Below are 20,713 nucleotides of genomic sequence, written 5' to 3' on the forward strand. Positions count from 1 at the left end.
TAAACGAATCAACATGCTGGTAAGTGTAACACTCAGTAGGCTGAGGTAGAAGGACAGTGAGTTTGAAACCAACCTGGGCTACATACCAAGATTCTGTCATAAGAGGGAGAATAATGAACTAGGCTACATGCTGGGAAAATGATGAGCAAAACCAGATATGATCCTTTCATCAGATAACTGACTTTGCATTCTAATGAAAGAAGCAACTATGTTGAATTAAAAATTAAGCAGAGGAGACACAAGGAAGGAGACAGATACCACCGTAGGGGAGTCTCCACCAAGAACTGATGCAGTCCCAGATCAGAGAGGGTTTGTTTGTAGAAGAGTATTCAAAAAGATGTTTCTGGTCATAGTATGTCTAATAATTGGTGGCATAATAATTAAGCTATGTATTATCTGATATCACAGGAAATGTGGACATATTTTGGCTCAGGGTTGGTTCAAGGCTGAATCAATGATGTCCAAAGCTCTCTAAAAGCTACAGAGAATCCCTGTCTCGAAACCTCCCCCCCAAAACAAACAAACAAATAAACAAACAAAACAAAAAACAAAAAAAAATATTTCCAGAGGTGAGGTAAAACTCTTAGAAAATTGATCTTAGGGGCTGGAGAGATGGCTGTAGTAGTTGAGAGCACTCGCTGCTCTTTCAGAGGACTTTGATTCCATTCCCAGCATACACTTGGCAGCTTACTCTCTATAGTCCAGCTCCAAGTGATTTGACACCCTCACACAGGTATACATGCAGGCAAAACACCAATGCACACAAAGTAAAAATAAACCCTAAGAAGAAAATTGACCTTATTATTCAAAGGATTTTTTGCCCTTGCTTCACAAATCATATCTGACTTTTCACAAAGGGCTAAAACTTATAAAATACAAAACAGAAGAAAAATAAATCTGCAAATACAAACAGAAATTTCTGGGGTGGTACTGAAATTGTAGATATCGAGGTTAGAAAGAGCCTTACAGAGAAGGTGACATGTGAGCAAAGTTGTAGGATGAAGACAGCAAAAGAGAGTGGGGGCAAAGGAAAGGCGAGATAAAGGAAGGAAGAATATCCCAGATGCTAGAAAACCATCCCGGGCACAGAGAAGGTCAAAGTCAAAGGCTCTCAGATAGAGGTGTGGCTGGTACACTCTGGGAATAACAGAGGTGATTGCGTTTAGAGTGTAGCAATTGAGGGGGACAGAGTAAGGAGGGAAGTCAAGAGTCTTTCCCTTCCAGTGCTGGGACTGTACCCACACCCTTCTCCTTGGTCAATAAATGAACCACTGAGCTACATCTGAGCCCCTACATAGAGCTTTCAATGACAGAGGTGTCTGACTTTTCTGCTAGGGGCAGAACCAGAAAGCCCTTGGGGTGTTTAGTAGAAAAGAAGGGAACTCTTTGACTCTGACTCAATAGCTTTGACTGTTGTGCTGTGTGGAAGCAGACTGGGGCACAATGAATGCAAACATCCCTGCAAAAAAAGAACTGTGGTTTGGATCAGAGTACTACTAGGAGCGGCAGGGAAAACAGTCAAATGCTGGATATATTTGAAAGATTGGGGCAAAAAGAGAAACTAAGAATCGCCCCCAGGAGTTCTGTGGTCAGAGAGCACCGTGGTGAAAGTACAAGCTCAGTGATAAACTGCACACGCGCCCTGGGTTGGACCACCAGCCTCGAAAGAAAGAAAAAGAAAGGGATGCTGAAGAACTGAGGAGCCAGATAAGGTTAGATGGGACTCATGACAGTTAAACCTTAGGTTATTGTTCCTTTCAGTGGGGATTGGAATGGGATGAATGATAAGTGGAAGGGATGGCGGAAATGGGGAGAGTAAACAGAATGGCTTCGTCCCTTTTTCTGCGTCATAGCTCCAGTGACAGCCCTCCATAGAGACCCTCTTCCTTCCACCTCAAACCAAAGGTTTACTAGAGATCAAAAGCTTTTAGGACCGCTCCATCAGGCCCTGGGCTACCTCCATACCAGGCAAGCACTCTACCAGCTGAGCCAGATTTCATGTAAATCCATATGTTCTTCTTCTTCTTTTTTTAATCTTTGGCGAGGCCAGATTTTTAGTGTGGAAAATATGATTACTGTAACTACAGACCATCAGACTGAGCGCAGCCTGTTCTGAAGGTTTGCAAAGAGAATCTGGCGACACTTTGGGGAAGTACTACTTTAGTTTCTCAAAGACTCGAGGAGCCCTCCGGCTCTTCCAGTGGGCTCAAACTCAGATATTCTGAGTTCTTTGAAAAATTATGAGTTACAGGTGTTTACATTTTTTAAGCATTTTCTTTCGGGCTTTTCAGCTTCAGTCTAAATAACCAACCCTACTAACAAGTATCGCTTTTTATAGACGTAACATTTACACTCACTGAACCTTTTAATTTTTTTCTTTCATCCTTTTTCCTCTTCAATTCTTCCAATCAGACCTTTTAACTCTTTTCTAAACCTCAACATCAAAAGGAAAACAAACACTGCATGATTCGGTTTCACTGCGGCCGCGCTGCCTCGAGAACGAAGGAAGTGAGTCCCTAGCGGGGATCCGTCCTCCCATCCTGGCGTTGGCCCGCAGGAAGATGGCGGCGGTCTCAATGTCAGTGGCGCTGAGACAGGCGTTGTTGGGGAGAAGGGCAGCGGCTTCAGCTGCCGTTTCCGTCTCTAGAGTTCCATCCAGGTAAAATAATTATCAGCCTCGTCGGGCTCTTTATTCAGGATTCTCAGGTCGCTGCGCTTTGGCGGAGGCCGGGCCGGCCTGGCCTCAGGCGGCCTGGGGGAGCGCGTCCTAGGCTTACCCTTCCTCGGGGTGCGGGGACGAACTCGGGGCTCCCGCCAGGGTCCCGCGGGGCCTCGGGTTCTCGGGAGCTCTGGGTCTGCAGCCCCGGGAGAGGGTCTGTGCGGAGGAGCTGTGAACAGGATCTTGGTTCCCGAGAAGGGGAGGAGTCTGGCCGACTTCTCTCCCAATGTCCTGCATCCCTTCCGTTGTCACCTGTGTGCCCTGGCTGGAAGGTTAAAATCCTGCTTCCCTTCCCAGGCTTTAGCGAATATCTCTTGAGCTTCCAAACAGAAAGGTTTTTTTATTCACCATTCTGCATACGAGGGAAACTTCTTAGGACTTCAGGGGTAATAATATTTATTGTAATGTGATAGCGTATCTATTTTCCATCTCGGGGGAGGACTGGAACCCCGGCTGTGAGTTCAGGCTTGAGCTCCACCTCGGAGCTACGCCCTCAGCCAGCAAGGTGGTTTTTATTTGTATTTATTTTGTTTGTTTGAGACAGGATCACACTGTGTAGCTCCAGCTGGCCTGGAACTCAGATCTGCCTGCCAGCGAGATGATTTTAAAAAGGTTGATGGTAGTGCCGTTAAGTTTTCTCATCTACCTGTTTACTGACCCGGTACAGTAGTTGAGGGATTGTGGTTATTTTGTTACCTGGTATCATTTTGTGATGACACCCCTCCCCCGCTCCCGAAGCATTACTTTATTTTACGTATTTCTCTGTTTGCCTGAATTTATTAATAGCAGGTGTATACACCTATTAGCGTTTTAATCTACGAGATAGCACGTTTTATCTCTTCTCTCACTGTTTGCTCCTGTAAAGTATGGTCATGTATTGTCAGCTGCATGCTATGGAGACTACCCTAACCCTTCCCATTGACAATGGACGACCGTGTCAGAGTTGGGAAGCATGTGGTCGTTTTTTAGAAAAGAAAAGTCAGGCGCAGTGGCACAGGCTTTTAATGCCAGCACTGGGGAGGAGGCAGAGGCAGTTGGATCTTTGTGAGTGCCAGGCCAGCCTGGTCTACAGAGAGAGAGTTCCAGGATAGCCAAGGCTATGTAGAGAGCCTATCTCAAACAAAACCAAGCCATTAAATTATTTTTTTAAAAAGGAAAACAGGGCCTATCAAAGTGCTTGTTAATTTAGTGTTAAACAAATACAAAAGGAACTGATTAGAACTTCTGAAGGTACATTTTATTACAGTTTTAAGTAGTGGTTTTGTGGGAAAGAAGAGGTTGCCCTTAGTAAGGTTGGGGGATTTGCGGTTTCAGGGACTGAGGATGTAGGTGAGTTGGTAGAGGAACTGGCATTCATGAGGTACTGGGTTCCGTCTGCAGCATCGAATAAACTCATTCTTGGGCACATAAACTGTAATCCCAGCACCCAGAGTTGCAAACGCGGGGAAAGGGAGGCTGTTCTGTAGGCAGAAGCAGAGCAGTACATATATAATCAACAGTCACTGGAAAATAAATGCTATTATACTGGTGGAAAGTAAAAGACATGTTTGTAGTTAAGCGTTTTACTTATGAGGAACTTAAAAAATACCAAGTAGTTCTTGAAGATAAAACACTCCAGGGGTTAAGTCTAACATGGTGGTGATCTAGTTTAGTTCTGTTCTCCTTAAATGTTATAGATGTTAATTTACTAATACTAATGTATTCAATATAGGACTAGAGCTAGAAACAAATATAAGGGATCATTAATATATTTCTCAGCAATTATGCTAGTTTAAATTAAGACAATACTGGATTTTACAAATTGATAGCTAGTACCATACATCTAAATTTAACAGTTTCTGCTTGTAAATATGTTATTAGGGATTTGAAAATAGCTTATATAAATAAGACAACAGTTGTTTCTTATTTCAAAGAAATTCAAAACCCAGGGAAAATAATCTTGGCTTCACACTAATTTTATTTACATTGTCTTATGATGTGCATCTTGACAATTATGGTTCCCCTTGTTTATATGGAAACTTCTTACAATATGTGTTAAGAATAATGCTTTGAAAAGGTTGAGAAGAAGATTCCAATCCACCTGGGAAATTTAAATGTAAATTTCTCTTTTGGTAATCCATAAAGAAATTGCAGTGACATGATACTGCAGGTGTCTTGCGTGAAATAAGGGAGAGTGGAATCAGTAAGGCAAGTTCTGAGAGAGGAGTAGGGCTTCCCTACTACATTACCATTTGGATTCAATTATAAAGTCACTGTAAAGAAAAAAACGAGCCAGTAACGTAGAGAAAGTCAAACCACAGGCATGTATTCAGACAGGAGAGAAAGCTGAGCAGCACTAGTATTGGCAGCTTCTCAATGGCTTGTGTTCTAGAATGAGCTTCCTTGACTGAACATCCTTAGTCACCTGTTCTTACCCTTACCATCCCTAAGTAGCCTAAAGGGTTTCCAGCACAAATTCTACCTACTTAAGGTGTGCATCTATTAATAGATAAGCTAGTTTTCTCTTTCAAAGCAGTGACACTTGGGACTTAAGATAATTGCCATATCGATAGGTTTTTGTTCATTTTAAGTAGTCTGTTTCGTGGCTTCCTTTCCTGCTGTGAAGTTGAGGCTGCACAGACCTCCAGTGGTGGAAAGAAAAGTCTACATTTGTAAACAAACATTCGAGATCAATAGGTTGGCTTCTACCTGATTAAATATTTTTGCTAACATTTATTTATTTTGTATGTGTGTGTATATATTCATGTGGGAAAACAGGTTTTAAGAGAAACATCAGTGCCGGGCAGTGGTGGCACACCTTCAATCCTAGCACTTGGGAGGCAGAGGCAGGTGGATCTTTGTGAGTTCTGGTTGACAGAGTGAGTTTCAGGACAACCGGGGTCACGTAGAGAGACCCTGTCTCAAGAGCCAGAAAACACAAACAACAACAAAACAACCAAAGAGACATTTAAGTGAAAGCCAGGTAGGTACTAGCCTACGTAAATGTGAATTAAAAATATCTACAATATATTTTTTGTAATTATTTGCAGTGGTCTGATTTTAGGATATTCATCTTGAACTCCATTAATTTCCATATTAGAATTGTTTTATGAATGGATTTGTACCTAGCACATTATGACAAGTATCCTTACTCCTTTTTCATTCAGAAATTTAAAAATGGGAAGTGGAAATGAGTGATTTGTGAAAGGTACTTACTAGAACATGAGGACTTCTTTGGAATGACAGTAATTGATTTCCCATGAAGCTTTCAGTGAGGCATAATGGGAAAAGATGGAGCCGCGTGCTTCCTGAGTTAACACCTGCTGGACTAGGTTTGGAGATGGGGTGGGTATAGAATTCAGATACAACACAGACTGTTCGAATGAAGAAGCTTCTGTAACTTGTCATTCCTCTATCATGTGTGTAGTATTGATTCTGAGCATAAACTTGGCAGAACTAGCTTTTCTAACTTAGTGATCCAGCCAGTATGCTGAGGATATCCCTTATCTGGTGTCTTGTGTTTTCTTAGCAGCCCTGTGAATGGATGTTCTTGTTTTGTAGCTGAGTAGACAGGTACAAAAGAGAAATAACTTAAGTTCTCTTTGGTAGAAAAAAGTTTGATTTATTCATCAATATGTTGACTCTTGTGATGAGTATCATTTCTGATAACAGTAAATTAAAATTTCAGTGTCTTGTTTTTTCTTTTAGCAAGGAGTGTTCTTTGAAAAACTACCACAAAAAAAAAAAAAAAAGAAAGAAAAACTATCTACTAATGCTCTTGTCTTACTTCACTGTTACATCTCTACAGGGGCAGGGATGAATGTTTTGGGCTCTGAAAAAAATAATTTTCTTCCTGAATTTTGTATAAGAGATTTTTATAGGTGATTTCATTTTACTTTTTAACTGTTGCTCTGAGACAGTATCATTTGGCCAGTTTATCATGAGACTCACTGTGTAGCTGGGATGACCTTGAACTTCTGATCTGTTAGCCTCCCTCTCAGGTGCTGAGAGTACAGATGAGTGCCACCATGCCCTGCCTTTTTTTTAATACTCTTAAGCAAAATATGAATAATGCATGTATTAACCGTGGAATCCCAAACATATTTTTTTCTTGAGAACTTCAGTGATCATTGGAGAAACTGTATTCTACTTTTTGAAACTATTGAGTATGCCAGCTATGCTTCCGGAGCTCGTGAATATGATTTTTCTTTTTGTTTTGTTTTTTTAATTCTTCCTGCATTCTTCTTAGTAGTTATGTTATCTGGAAAACTATGGTATTTGGGGGATTTTAGTCTCATTAATAGACGACTTTAAAAATGGACTTGGAGAGAAGCTCGAGGACAGGTTTTATTAACAGTTAAGAGAAAAACAACAGACAGGCAAGCTGTAAATCTTGACAGCTGTTTGGAGAGGATAATAGAGAGAGAGAGAGAGAGAGAGAGAGAGAGAGAGAGAGAGAGAGAGAGAGAGAGAGAGAGAGAGAGAGAGAGAGAGAAAGCTGTGATGTTTGTAAGCAGCAGCATGGTGAAGAAGGTAGGGTAGCTTGAGAGAAAGAGTGGGACTTCCCAGAGCACCAGGAACACACGCCCAGGCTTTGGTCAGTATCTGAAAGGAAAAGAGGAGAAGGGACAGCAGACAAGCCATGTCAGCAGTGTGGAAGTGCTGGCTGATGTTCTGAAGCACTGTAGGTAGCCGCACTGAGGGCCCGGCTTCTGGGCAAGGTAAATACGGTGTCTCCTTCAGGGAATAATTATTCCCTAGCGTGGTTCTATGTGAACCAGCTTTCCTGAGAGGTGCTCTCTTGGTCACATATAATTGACTAGCTGAACTGTATTAACTTAAAAAATTATTTTTACTTTAGGTGTATGTGTGTTTTGCCTGTATGTATGTACGTCTGTGTGCCATGTGCTCACCTGGTGTCTGAGGAGGTCAGAAGAGAGAGCCTTGGGTCCAATGGATTTGGTGTTATAGATGGCTGTGAGCTACTGTGTTGCTACTGGGACGTGAGCCCTGCCCTTCTAGAAGAAGCAGCCAGTGTTCTTAATATCTGAGACATATTTCTAGCTTCTGGTTTTAACTCTTAAAAGAGGAGACAATGGTATGTAAAGTTTTGATCTTGAAGCAGATCAGAATGTAGGTGGAGCCCAGTGTTTTATTAGGAGAAAATAGGTTTCTCTTAATAGTCCTTACCTCCAAAACTACTTTAGCAGTGTTCTTCCCTCAGCAGCTGAGATTCAGAGAACATCCAGAGTGTGACTGGAATTGGAGAATAAATATAACCCATTCCACTATGATAATCTAGAGATCCAGTTTCGGTTTGTTTCCCAGAAAAGATTCATGTCAGGACCAAAGTTTCCATTACACCTTCATGTACAGCCTCAGGGCTGGAGTGCTCACTTAGGAGAAATAAAAACTGACTTTCCTGGCCTGAAAACCAAGGTGCTGATTCTGGATGAGAATGAGGTGTTTACTTTGGGGGCTTTTGCCCTGTATCTGCCTAAGCAGATTCTAAATGGCCTTCATTATTTTTACCTCTTTTTACTATGGTTGAATACCAAATAACTAAACCTACTAGAATTTTGTGTGGAATTCTGAGATTTAATAAAGCCATGATGATGGTTAAAATTTATTTTCATTAAAATCTTGAGCCAGTGAATTAGCTCCGTGGCTTAAATTGCTTGCTGTGACCTGAGTGCTATACCTAGGACCCACATAGTAGAAGGAAAGAACCAATTCCTGCAAGTTGTCCTCTGACCACTACACACAAGCACATCGACATACACACAAGATTAGTGAAAAGAGCAAAATCCTGCATTCTTTTAAGGTTGGCAGGATAAGGTAGTTAATACGTGAGTTAATACCTGAGTTCTTACGACTTTCTCTTTTAATTGTATTGTCGGAAGCACCTAAAAGAATCTGCTGTGCCTGAATTGTGCAGTAGCCACATTTTTTTGCATCTTATTTCACCTAAATATTTGAATATTTTTGTAAACTATTGTGTTTTCTGCTTTAGGTGGCGGCAAGGGGACAGTTCTGAGTTCTGGTTTCAAGTTGTTTCTGTCTGTTGAGTATTTTGATAGGAAAATGCAGGCTTACGTTCTTTAGCATTAGTTAACCAAGTATATTTTCTTGCCTGCATTCACCAGACTTACATTAAAAAAATAGGATCATCCTCGAGTTTAGCTTTTGTTCTTTCAGTGTCCGCTGCTCATCAGCTCACCTGTTACTTGCATCTGAGGCGTTCGTGTTCTTTGGCCACAGTTCAGTGCTTCAGTGAGTTAGGCTTAGGCTTTTAGCTCTGTAGTTCTGATAGGAAACTCCTGCTTTTTTTTCTCTCTCTAAGTAGTTTTAATGTTTTATCTTCAAAGACTTCAAAAATATGACTTTGGGAAAGGAATAACGGAGATTTCCAGAAACAAGAAATCTTCAGTTTTTGCAGTTTTCAGTCATATACTAATCAGAGGCGTTGTGTGGGGGGGTGTTGAGAGGGTGTTAGAGGCAGAGAGGCATTTTGGTAATTTTGGAGAAAGCAGGCCCTGTTGCTCCTCTCTAGAGACGCTTGTTCTTCATTTTGGAAGGGCTCAGGTTTAATATAGCACAGCTGTTGAACTCTGCCCTTCAGAGTTTTAAGAAGTGTCTTATCCTTTATAATGCGCATGTGCTTTTTAGGGAGATGGGCTTTGGCCGGGCTAGTTTTTAAGAAAGTTCCTTGCTTTTCTAGAGTTCTTTTGTTTCAGTGAGCTTTTAGAAGGGAGTGCAGATCTTATTGCTTTTGTATTGTGTTTTGCTGTGTCCTTAAACAAAGCCAGGTGAAAAATTATTTCTTTGTGTTTTCTAGGGCTCAAAAATATGTTCTTTCCTTTATTTGGCCACTTCATATAAGTAAAAGGCCCTTACTTGACAAAAGATCCTGTTCTAGATGACTGTTCAGCGAGCCATGTGCTTCTCCTAAAACTGTCAGTCACTCTGTCCTGATGAGCTTTAAAGTGAAGACATATGTTGTGAGTCTTTTGAGGACCACTACTCTTTGAATGGAAAGAGCACTTCTTTTTCAAGGGATTTCTTTATTGTACTTTTAATAGTTTGAAATTCATTTTAATATTCTTATTATACATATTTTTGAGAAATAAAATATACCTCATTATACAGCATTGATTAATATCTTGCATTTATTAAACCTTTAAAATATGAAACTTAAAGTATTTTGTAGTAATTACTTTTGGGTAGTGAAAAGTGTTAGCTTTTAATCGAAAGGGTGGCTTCTTCCTTCATAGGTTAACTTCTGAAATATAGTTCATAGAGTCTCGTCATACTTGAGTTGGAAGAAAATTTATCTAGGGTTGTCAGCCCCTACCCTTTCTTTAGTGTAGGAATCTTTGGAGCTTCTGCTGGTGATCTGAGTTTCTGGTAGCTCTAGAAAACGGTTTTCTTCACTGTGACAAGGTGCGCTCTAGAAATACCAAGGCGGAGGGAGGTATCGTGGTGAATGTTTCAGATGTGCTCCTCTATTCCTATGGACCTGGGATTAGCGGAGCACATAGCAGCAGAAGGGTGCGGCCCAGCACTGCTGCTTACCTCATGGCAGGCAGGACTCACAGACTGGAAGGGGCCCTAGCTAGATCCAGTCCCTGAGGACATCTGCCTCTTCCAGATACACCCTACCTCCCAAGTTACTAGCTCTTTCCAAAATAGGGCCATTAGCTGGAAACCAAGCCCTTAAGACATGATGGATGTGGGAGGGAGACCTTTCCTATTCAACCCACAACACTACACTCTGTTCTTTTGTGCGCATTGGTAAGTGCTATTTCTCTTTGTGCTCTCAGAGTAAGTCTTTCCCCTGTGTACTCATCAGCCCTTCCCATAACTAGGCTTATGCTTAGCATCTTCAGCTTGTTTATTAAGATGGCCAGATTTCTTGACGCTCTCTGCTTCTTTGTACTCCTTAGGATGCCATAATGGCTAATTTTGATGAGCAGCACGGTTGTATTAAGAGTGCCTAGGTAATTGGCAAAGCACACTTTTGAATATGTCTATGATGGTGATGGTCTTGGATGATAGAACATAAGGATTCTGGAATGATGACTGGATCAATCCTTAGATGGATTCGTATATTAACATGCGATTAGAAGGTGGTGCAAAGAAGGAGGTGTGGTCTTTAGGGGAAGTAAGTCTTTGGGGGTATGTCCTTGGGTCTGTACCTCACCTAGTCCCTTTCTGTACTGCCTCTTTCTTTGCTTCCTGGAGTGCCGTGAATGAAGTGGATAGTTCTGCCAAATACTCGACAGTCATGGTATTTTTACCAACCTCATGGAGAAATACCAACCTCATGGAGCCATGTGACTCTGAAACTCCTTTTGAGCCATCTACCCAGAGCTAGTTTCCTTTCTTTGACTCCTTTTGCTTAGATTTATATCAAGATGCTACTGAACTCAAAAAGAGCTAGGAGTTGTTTCTCTTCCTCTTTCTAGTTACTGTAATTTTATTTTAAAAAAATTATGCTGTATTTTATTTTGCTTAAAACACTTTAATTTTATTTTGAGAGTTTCATACCTGAATACTGTACTTACATCATTTCCATCTCTCAGTAAACCATCTTCTTATTTCCCCTGAGACTTTCTTGATCCATGGATTATTGAGCGTTTGTTGGGCTGAGCACTTAGCATGAAGCTTAGTAGTAGAGCATTGTCTGCCAAGTGTGGAGTCCCCGGCCTTTACCGGCAGCACTGCAACACAAATAAATAAAGTAGAAGTGCCTGCTTGATTTCTGAAAGCCCAGTTTCATAGAACTTCATTTTTTAGTGTTCATCTTAAAACTTGTGGCTCTACTGGCCTGGCTTTGTAGTCCTCTTTCACAGTTGCCCGAGTCAGTCAGGGTTAAGGATCTGGAATAAAAAAGAAAGCAAGCTAAAAGAGCGGGTGTTGCACGAGCCCACCCCCTTAGAACCATCACTCCAGTGAGTGGAGATAAAGAATTTAATTAGTGGCGGTGGTGCACACCTTTCTTTTTAGTACCCAGTAGACAGAGGCAGGCGGATCTCTGTGAGTTTGAGGCCAGCCTGCTCTACAGAGTGAGTTCCAGGATGCCAAGTCCACACAGAGAAACCCTGTCTTGAAACAAATAAACAAAAACATTTTTTTTTTGTCATTTTTTGTTTTTGCAAATATTTGTTGTTTCCCCACTGGTGCGGTTGCAGGATTATCTAAGATTGGTACCAGGAATGAGAAAGACAAGGTAAATGGTGGCTTCTACAGCTTCTGAGCATTGCTTTTCCTTTTGGTTCTTTGGGGCAAATTTCTACAGAAGTGCTTATTTCTGTTTTCAGCTTTGTTAAGCACAGGCTTGGAGCACCATGGAGCAGAGTGAAAGGTAGCTTCACAGCAGGTTAAATGAAGCTCCAGGTCTGGGGCTTTTCCTGTTCTGCCTGCTGTATGCATCCAGATGGTTATTATTATTATAATTCAGTGGGAGAGACAGTGGAGTGTGTTTACTAGATGTTGCCTAGGACCAGCCACCCTAGGATGAATTACCTTAAAAGCTAATTATACTATTTCTTGCATTTTTAGAATAGCTGAATGGACTTAAGTGATCTAAATTGACTGCAGAAGTCATTTTATCTTCAGATTCCTAATGAGTTGTTTCTCAACTCTAGTGAAATTCACATGCCAGAGTCTGGGAAAGCAGAGAAAGTATTTTAGAGTATATGCTCCTGTTTGGAAATGTTTGCATTTAATAAAATGGAAGCTTGTAGTGAGTGATACAGAGCCAGAAAAATTCATTGAGTTTAAACTATCAAGCAACAATTTTGGTTAAAGACATTGAGCCTGACAGTGGTGGCCCGCACCTTTAATCCCAGCACTCGGGAGGCAGAGACAGACGGATCTTTGTAAGTTTGAGGCCAGTCTGGTTTACAGAGAGGGTTCTAGTACAGGCTCCAAAGCTACGGCGAAGCCCTGTCTCGAAAAAACAAACAACCAAACAAACAAAAGACATTGTGTTGGTTAATTTGTCACATCGACACAACCTAGAAGCACCTGAGAGTCTCAGTGAAGGATTTAGATCAGGTTGGTCTGTGGTTACTCTGGAGGCATTCTTCTCATTGCCTGAATTGATGTGGGAAGACAAAGCCTTATAGTGAATAGCACCATTCCCTGGTTTTGTGTTTTGGACTATGCACAGATATATGCTTCAACCTTCAGAGAAAGTGCTTCTCAGTCCCTCCCATTTGAAGGATGGAAGTCTTGAACATTCATCCACAGTGCCTGTGCCCCTTTGGCAAAGGTGTTATCCACTCTGTGCTATGAGCTGAACTTGTAATTCACTTGACATGTATGCTGGAAGGTGGCTCTTAACAGCCATAGCTGAAATGATAAACTGGCCAATGGTATCTGTTAGATTTCTTTGTCATTTAGGAGACTCAAACTTCCTGCTTTGATGTGGTAATCAGGGTTCTAATAGCTATCATTTTTGATTTTTTTTTTGTTTTGTTTTGTTTTTTTCGAGACAGGGTTTCTCTGCAGCTTTAGAGCCTGTCCTGGAACTAGCTCTTGAAGACCAGGCTGGTCTCGAACTCACAGAGATCTACCTGCCTCTGCCTCCCGAGTGCTGGGATTAAAGGCGTGCGCCACCACTGCCCGGCTAGCTATCATTTTTGAATACACTAAGGTAATTCATGTATCTTATTCATCTCAATAAAGTAAATGATCTTATTTTAAGTGATGGTTGACAATCACATTGTAGTTTTATATATGCCTAGGACTATAAACTGCCTTAGGTGCCTTAGAATTTATTTACCTTACCTCTAGGACATGGCAAAGGATCTAGAAGTTAAAATCTTATTTAACTATAAATTACACTAGAAACTTTGTGCTTTTAAAGATTTACTCTTAACCTGTGGGGGAGGTGGAGGGTTATGTGCACATTAGTGCAGGTGCTCTCAAAGGCCAGAGGTATCAGACCTCCCTGGAGCTGGAGTTATAGACAGTTGTGAGCCACCTGACCTAGGGCTGGTGTTTGAACTTTTGGAGAGCAGTAAGAGCTCTTGACCCCTGAGACATATCTCCAGGCTTACCTTTTTTTTTTCTTTAAAAAAAAAAAAAAAAAGAGATACTGCCCAAATGCCTATAATGGCCTTGAATTAGGCCTCTGTTTTTTGTTTGTTTTCTGTTTTAAGACGAGCTCTGACAAGTTTGATCAAAGAAAAACTTTCCTGGTTTACTTTTCAGCAGTCTTCTGGCATGCTTCTAATGATGTCAGAGTCACCGGGTTGAAGGCAGCCAGTGAGAATATTCTGTAGTATTTTCCAAATGCCCCATTTAATGTCACATTCACTGTAGGGATGGACATCAGTTTTGGCCAACATGACATAGTATTCTATTCAGATTTTCTTAGAACTGAGCTGTTGGTGATGATAACCAGTTTTTCTTTGACCTGATCATGTCTGGTCATCTTCAGATCTGCTTATATCCTAGCACATATTTTCCACTTTTCATAGCAAGATGATTGTCTCCAGAGAGTTTTTGTCTTTGTGGCCACTGTCTTCCTGCCCTAGGTGTAGACAGCCGCCAACCAATAGCAGCTGCCAAGATAACCAAGGAGTAAGAAAAGCCGAATGCGGTTTTCACGTTGGGTTTCGGGGACTGAACTCAGGTCATCAGGCTTGTGGAGGAAGTAAGTTTTATTGCTGAGCCATCTCATTTTTTTATTTTTTATTTATTTTTCTTTTGTTTTTTGATATAAGGTTTCTCTAGCTTTGGAGCCTGTCCTGGAACTAGCTCTTGTAGACCAGGCTGGCCTTGAACTCATAGAGGTCCGCCTTACTCTGCCTCCTGAGTCCTGGGATTAAAGATGCATGCCATCACCGCCCAGCCTTCCCAGCTATATCTTTTTTGTTTGTTTGTTTGTTTTTGTGGTTTTTCTTTTTTTTCTCTGATAATTTTTTATTACTTTATAAATAATAGGAATCAAAACTTCCACTTCCTCCCTTCCTTCCACTTTCCTCCTGCTTCCCCACTCCCTCTTCTCTCCCCCTCCAGTCCTAAGAGAGGGCAGGGTACCCTGCCCTGTTCCAAGCTATATCTTGTGCGCACATTTTATATATTTATATATGTGTATATAGTGTGTGTATATACACACACACTTGCACACATATATGCATACATACATATGTTAGGAAATACAACAGCAAAATTAATTCTTATGAACTCACAGTCTAATTTAAGGGCTAGAAAATTTGAACTGAGGAGATGACTGAGCAGGTAAAAGAACTCTCTGCACAGGCCAAACAGCCTGAGTTTGATGCCTAGAGCACACAGAAAATGGAAGGAGCGAACCAACTGGAGAGAGTTGTCATCTGATATCAATACATGTACTCAGGTTCTCTCTATTCTCTCTCTCTCATACAAACACATACACAAATAATACTAATAATTAGTAAAGATAGCTAGAAAATCATCAGTACCTTTATTCTTTTTATACTGTCAGGCTGAAGAATGGATTCCTCAAAATGGGTTCATATACTAATCCTTCCAACCTATTAAAGTTATCAGCTAGCAGAAGGGTCTTTCTAGATGTTAATTGAAACTCTTAAGATGGTAGATAGTTATAGTGGTCCTAACAATAGCACGATAATCAGGAGTCCGAAGAAGGCCGTGCATGTAGCATTGTAAGCAGAGTTGGAGTAATGGAATCATATGCCAAGAATGTCAACAGAAATCTAAATTAGAAGCAGAGTCTATGTTGGAGCTTCTAGAATGGACTAGGCCTGCTGATATGTAAATCACACGAAATTAACTTAAAACTTCTGATTTCTAGTACCGTAAGAACAAATTTATATTGTTTGGATCCACCAATTGTTTGGTAAATGTTACAGCTTATATAGGAAACATATATTTTCTGTTATCTACTATGACTTCTTTCTCTCCCTCCCTCCCTCCCTCCCTCCCTCCTCCCTCCCTCTCCTCCCTCCCTCCCTCCCTCCCTCTCTCTCCTCTCTCCCTCCCCCCTTTCTTTTTTCCTTCCTTCCTTCCTTCCTTCCTTCCTTCCTTCCTTCCTTCCTTCCTTCCTTCCTTTCCATTTTAGGTATTGAAACCTAACGTGCCTTGTGCATGATGGGCAAGTGCTCTTCCACTGATCTTTATCTCAAGCCTGCTACTATGACTTTTAAAAGTCATTATTGATTCTTTAGCTGTTTCATACATGTGTATAATACATTCTAGCCGCATTCACTTCGCTCTTTTATCCTTTTCCGACTCCTTCCATAGTTCATCCCCTGATCTACCCAATGTCATGTCTTTGTTTTTGCTTTTCAATCCGCTGGGTTTAGCCAGGGTAACTCACCAGTTATTACATCACTGAAGGCAATGGCTTCTTTTCTCATAGCAGCCCTAGATTATGAGCGCCTTTGAATGGGGGCCTCATGAATTCATTCCCCTGTCTATAACTAAATGTTTTTGAGCCTAGTTTTGTCAAGCCCCATTCAGGTAACCACAGTTTTTGTGTGTTTGCGAGTACCGTGGCATGTCAGCTACCATGACTTTCTAAAGACTGAGTGTAGTGCGCTGAAATTTCAAGAAATTCAATTTACAGAGGGCAGCTAAAGATACTTTAAAAACAAGTGACACAATGATCACATTGTTCTATTTAGTGATCATTTGGTACTTCACCAGAGAAACAGTCACTTGTGGGAATGTGGGTCTTTATTGGAAGCTCCTCAGTAAAGACTTAACAGCCATAACTTTGAAGTTTTGCCAGAGACTTTAGTTCATACCTAGCACAGACCATAGAACCTTCTCTCTATTTCCGTTATTTTCTGTGACTTCCCAGAAATCTAGACACCTCTGATCAGGACTTTGCATGGCATATTGATCTCACTGGAGTTGGAACAATTGATGACAGCATACCTTTATCACTCTCTGCCGCGCACCGCGCCCCCGTGTCTGCATTCGGTGCGCTATTACCCAGTTACCGAGCTTCGGGCAAGGGGCAGGAGGTTAAAATACACAGACACAGACAGACAGCGAGACAGAGACACGGGTCATCCTTGAATTCCCCAAGAATGCCCCCTTTATTGTGTTCAGGGGCAGATTATATAGAGATAACCACGCCCCAGCCAAATCCACCAGAAACCACTCTGCCATCAGGAACTCCTGAAGGTCTTGTGCTCAGAACAGCTGTGGGCACTCAGATCAGGGGATTACAAGAAATTCAAGATCTGGGGTCTCACTCCTGCCAACAACTCTCTGCCTTTCCTTCCTAATTACTGTCATCAGTACCTGGATGGTTTCTAAGCTAGGTACTTGTTTCATTCCTGTCTCATTTCTCTTAGGCCTCATTTATTAGTCAATAACTTCTTAAAATATTTTTTAAATACATGTATTAATTTGTATGTATATGTGGGTGTGCATGCACTCATGCCATAGTATGTGTGTCAAGGTCAGAGGACAACCTACAAAAGTCAGTTTTTTCCTTCCATCATTTGGGTCCCAGGGACTAAATTCATGTCATTAGGCATAATGCACACGCCCTAACCTCTTACCATTGGAGCCATTTCTCCAGCTCCTATTCACTAAATTCTCATGTTTATTTTTCTCTTATATAGCTTCCATTTTCCCTATGATTCTAAGAAACTGTCACTCAGCTTCCAACTGGTCTGCATTTGATGTGTCCATTTGCACTTCATGTTGCATACAATATAAAGTTCAAACTTCGCAAGTGTGTTACGGTGTCCTTCATTTTCTGCTCTCATCTTCTATTCCTCTGTTCATTCCTGGACACTCACCCCTATTCCTTTTCTTAAAGTAGAATCTGGTTATACAGCCCACATTGACCCAGATTACTTCTGTAGCCCAAGCTAGCCTCATACAATGTTCCAGCCGTAGCCTCCAATGTGCTGGGGTAGGCGAATGCAGCTGTACCAGTGGCCTCTGTATTTTTAACAGCCTCTTCCTGGCCCAGTCTCCAGCCATGCATTAACACTGTTTTGGTGACTCTAAGTTACCTACAATTCCATAGTTCTTCCCCTTTCTGTAATTAAATTTGTTTTTCTATACTGTTTCTTTCCTTCTTCCTAAAACTCCTGAAGCTTCTGTGCCTCTGTCCTGCCTACCCTGGCACCCTTTGCTCACAGAACCTGTTCATTCTCAGGGAGCAGCTAGTCACTCTAAGGTTAACCTAGAGGTTTGGAGTCAGTGCCAGTCTGTGTGGTTTAGGGCATCCTACTAGCATGCCCTGCTTTCCAGCATAGGTTTATCAGATAGACTTTCCTATCTGAGGAGTTTGTGGGTTAGATACTTTTCATTTTGAAAACCTTTTTAGAAATATTGCATACACATAATGAGATATCTTGGAGATAGGACCCAGTCTATCGAGTACACAATTCACTTTGTTTCTTACGCACATAACCGTTAGAGTGTGGAACTTTCCATTTGTGATGGCATGTTAATGTTCAAATAGTTTCAAAGTTTGGAGCTTTGAATTTCAGATGACTGGATTAGAGATTCCTTGTACTTCTGTGTATCTCTCTAGACTTGAGATCATTGGATCTAGAACTGTTTGTTATGTGTTTTCAGAGTATGTCTCTGGAGTCACTAGATTATGGAATAGTGTAGAAATTTAAAAAATACTGTTTAGCTGTCTTTCAATAAGAAGGATAGCATTCTGAATATTCTCTTCTTTTTCTTTAAGATATATCTATTAATGGCTTTGGTGGCACCCGCCTTTAGGCCCAGCAGCACTTGGGGAATTGAGACAGGTAGATCTCTGTGAGTTCAAGGCCATCCTGGTCAAGTTCCAGGGTAACACAGAAAAACTGTCTTGAAAAACAAAACAAAACAACAATAAAAAGTATATTTAATTTTATTTTACTTTATGCGTGTGTGCTTCTTGCCTGCATATATGTGCGTATATTCTATGTGTGCCTGGTGCCCACAGAGGTCAGAAGAGTGAGTCAGAGTCCCTGGAAAAATTTGAGTCATAGATAGTTGTGAGCTGCATGTGGGTGCTTGAGAACTGAACCTGGTCCTCAGCAAGAGCAACAAGTGGTCTTAATTGTTGAATCATCGCTATAGCCCCTATTTTATTATTCTTACAGAGCTTTGGATTGTAAATACAACCATAAGGAATAATGATAGCATATATTGCTGGAAGGAGAAGATAAAACATTTAGTTTAATAGTCCATCTTGCCTTTTCTATACTATTGAATATTGCAGGCCTTATCTTTCTTATTCGAAGACGTGGTCTGCTCTGTAGTGCTGGCTGGCCTTGAACTTGCTTGAACTCCTGCCTTTGCCTCTCAAGTGCTGAGCTTGTAGGTGTTTGCCAACACACCCTGTAATTGTAGACTTAAGATAGTAATTACTAATATATGGTAAGTAGAATTCTGTCAGAAAGCTTTTTATTTGTGGGATTTGAATTTTTACAGGATAATTTTTTCATGAAAATGAAAACTTTGGAAACCTGGAGTTTCTAATAGTAAGGTGATATTTTGTTTTTATGATGATTAGCTTGCTTAGCTGTGTTGTGTGGACTTTAGAACAGCAGACTACCTAATCTACAGAATAAAATTTGAATTTCAAGATCAAACATTTGTAAATTATTTTGTTTTTGACTATATTAAGTAGGTCACATAATTTTATTCAGTTGAATTTGTTCATTTGTATTTTAGCCATATAACCATTTGAAAAGTAAAATATCCTAGGATTTATGCTATATATTAATTTCATAGATTTTGTTACACTTTATTGTGTGATTTTGTGAAAAAGAATTTGAGAAGAGGCAGAGTAAAAAGCATCAGTGGACATATCTGGGAAGACAGAAAATTCATGTCTGTTCACTTATGGTTTCAGCCAAACCTTGGTATCATAGGAACATTAAAAAATTGTGGGCAGTGTTGTCACTGTCTACATGAGTGTAATCGGTGCTAAGTGTCGGAGTGATCCAAAGAAAGATGATGCTAAATGTTTTTAAATTGTCTCAGGTTTGGGGCGTTGGTTGCACAATGAAAACAGAATACCTGGACAAGGCCATTTTATTGAGCAAGCATTTTCTGACAGTCTCACTTCATCCTTCAGGTGCCATGCTCTAGCGCATATATACTGCCTCTGCTCTATAAAGCATCTGTGTGTATCTGCAGCGTAGAAAATTCTATGAGCATTCAAACCCATGATAGTGCAATTAGTGTATGTGGTTTTTATTTGTTTGTTTGTTTGAGACAGTGTTTCTCTGTGTAGATTTGTCTGTCCTGGAACTCACTGTAGACCAGGCTGGTCTTAAACTCATGAAGATCAGCCTGCCTCTGCCTTCCAAGTGCTGGGATTAAAGGCTTGCACCACCACTGGTTGGTTTGTTTGTTTTCAGTAACTATAAAAATTTGAAGGCTACTGAGTCTAGCAGTTTTGAGTAAGAGATTGTAGATGTTTCAATAAATGTTGGATAACTGAGTAGGAATCACTATCTCCATATACATTTTTTTTAAATAGGGTTTTGCTAGTAAGTAATCATGGCTGGCCTTGAACTTGTTATATAACTGGAGATTCTTTTTGCCTTGGCTTCTCAAGTGCTAGGATTACTGGCAGGTGCTACCGATCCTGTCCCTTTGATATTTATGATCTGCGGAGTGCAACAGGATTTTTAATAGCTGTATTATTATTATTATTATTATGATTTTTTTTTTTTTGGTTTTTTCGAGACAGGGTTTCCCTGTAGTTTCTAGAGCCTGTCCTGGAACTAGCTCTTGTAGACCAGGCTGGCCTCGAACTCAGAGATCCGCCTGCTTCTGCCTCCCGAGTGCTGGGATTAAAGGCGTGCGCCACCACCCCCCGGCATAGCTGTATTATTTTATACTTTAGTATTAACTGGCCAGATCGTTCACATTTCTCTTTAAAATATGTTATTTGTCTCATTTTGGTCATTTTCTTTTTTTCTTTTTGGTGTTAAAGATTGAATGCAGGGCATTGTACTTGGCTAGACGTGGGTTCTAACACTGAACTCCATATTTAAAATCCCAATGTATTTTATT

The 20,713-nt window shown here is 40.8% G+C and overlaps 1 protein-coding gene across 1 annotated transcript in view; it reads left to right on the forward strand.

Annotated features, from left to right (window-relative positions):
* Positions 1-2,510: 2,510 nt before the first annotated feature.
* Positions 2,511-20,713, forward strand: part of Ndufs4 (NADH:ubiquinone oxidoreductase subunit S4) — a 103,525-nt gene continuing 85,322 nt past the window's right edge. The window contains exon 1 of the mRNA XM_038323412.2: positions 2,511-2,659. Within this exon, the coding sequence (XP_038179340.1) occupies positions 2,562-2,659 (98 nt within the window). The 5' untranslated portion in view covers positions 2,511-2,561. The remainder of the gene's footprint in view (positions 2,660-20,713) is intronic.

This window comes from Arvicola amphibius, chromosome 3, assembly GCF_903992535.2.
Source record: "Arvicola amphibius chromosome 3, mArvAmp1.2, whole genome shotgun sequence".
Lineage (NCBI taxonomy): Eukaryota > Metazoa > Chordata > Mammalia > Rodentia > Cricetidae > Arvicola > Arvicola amphibius.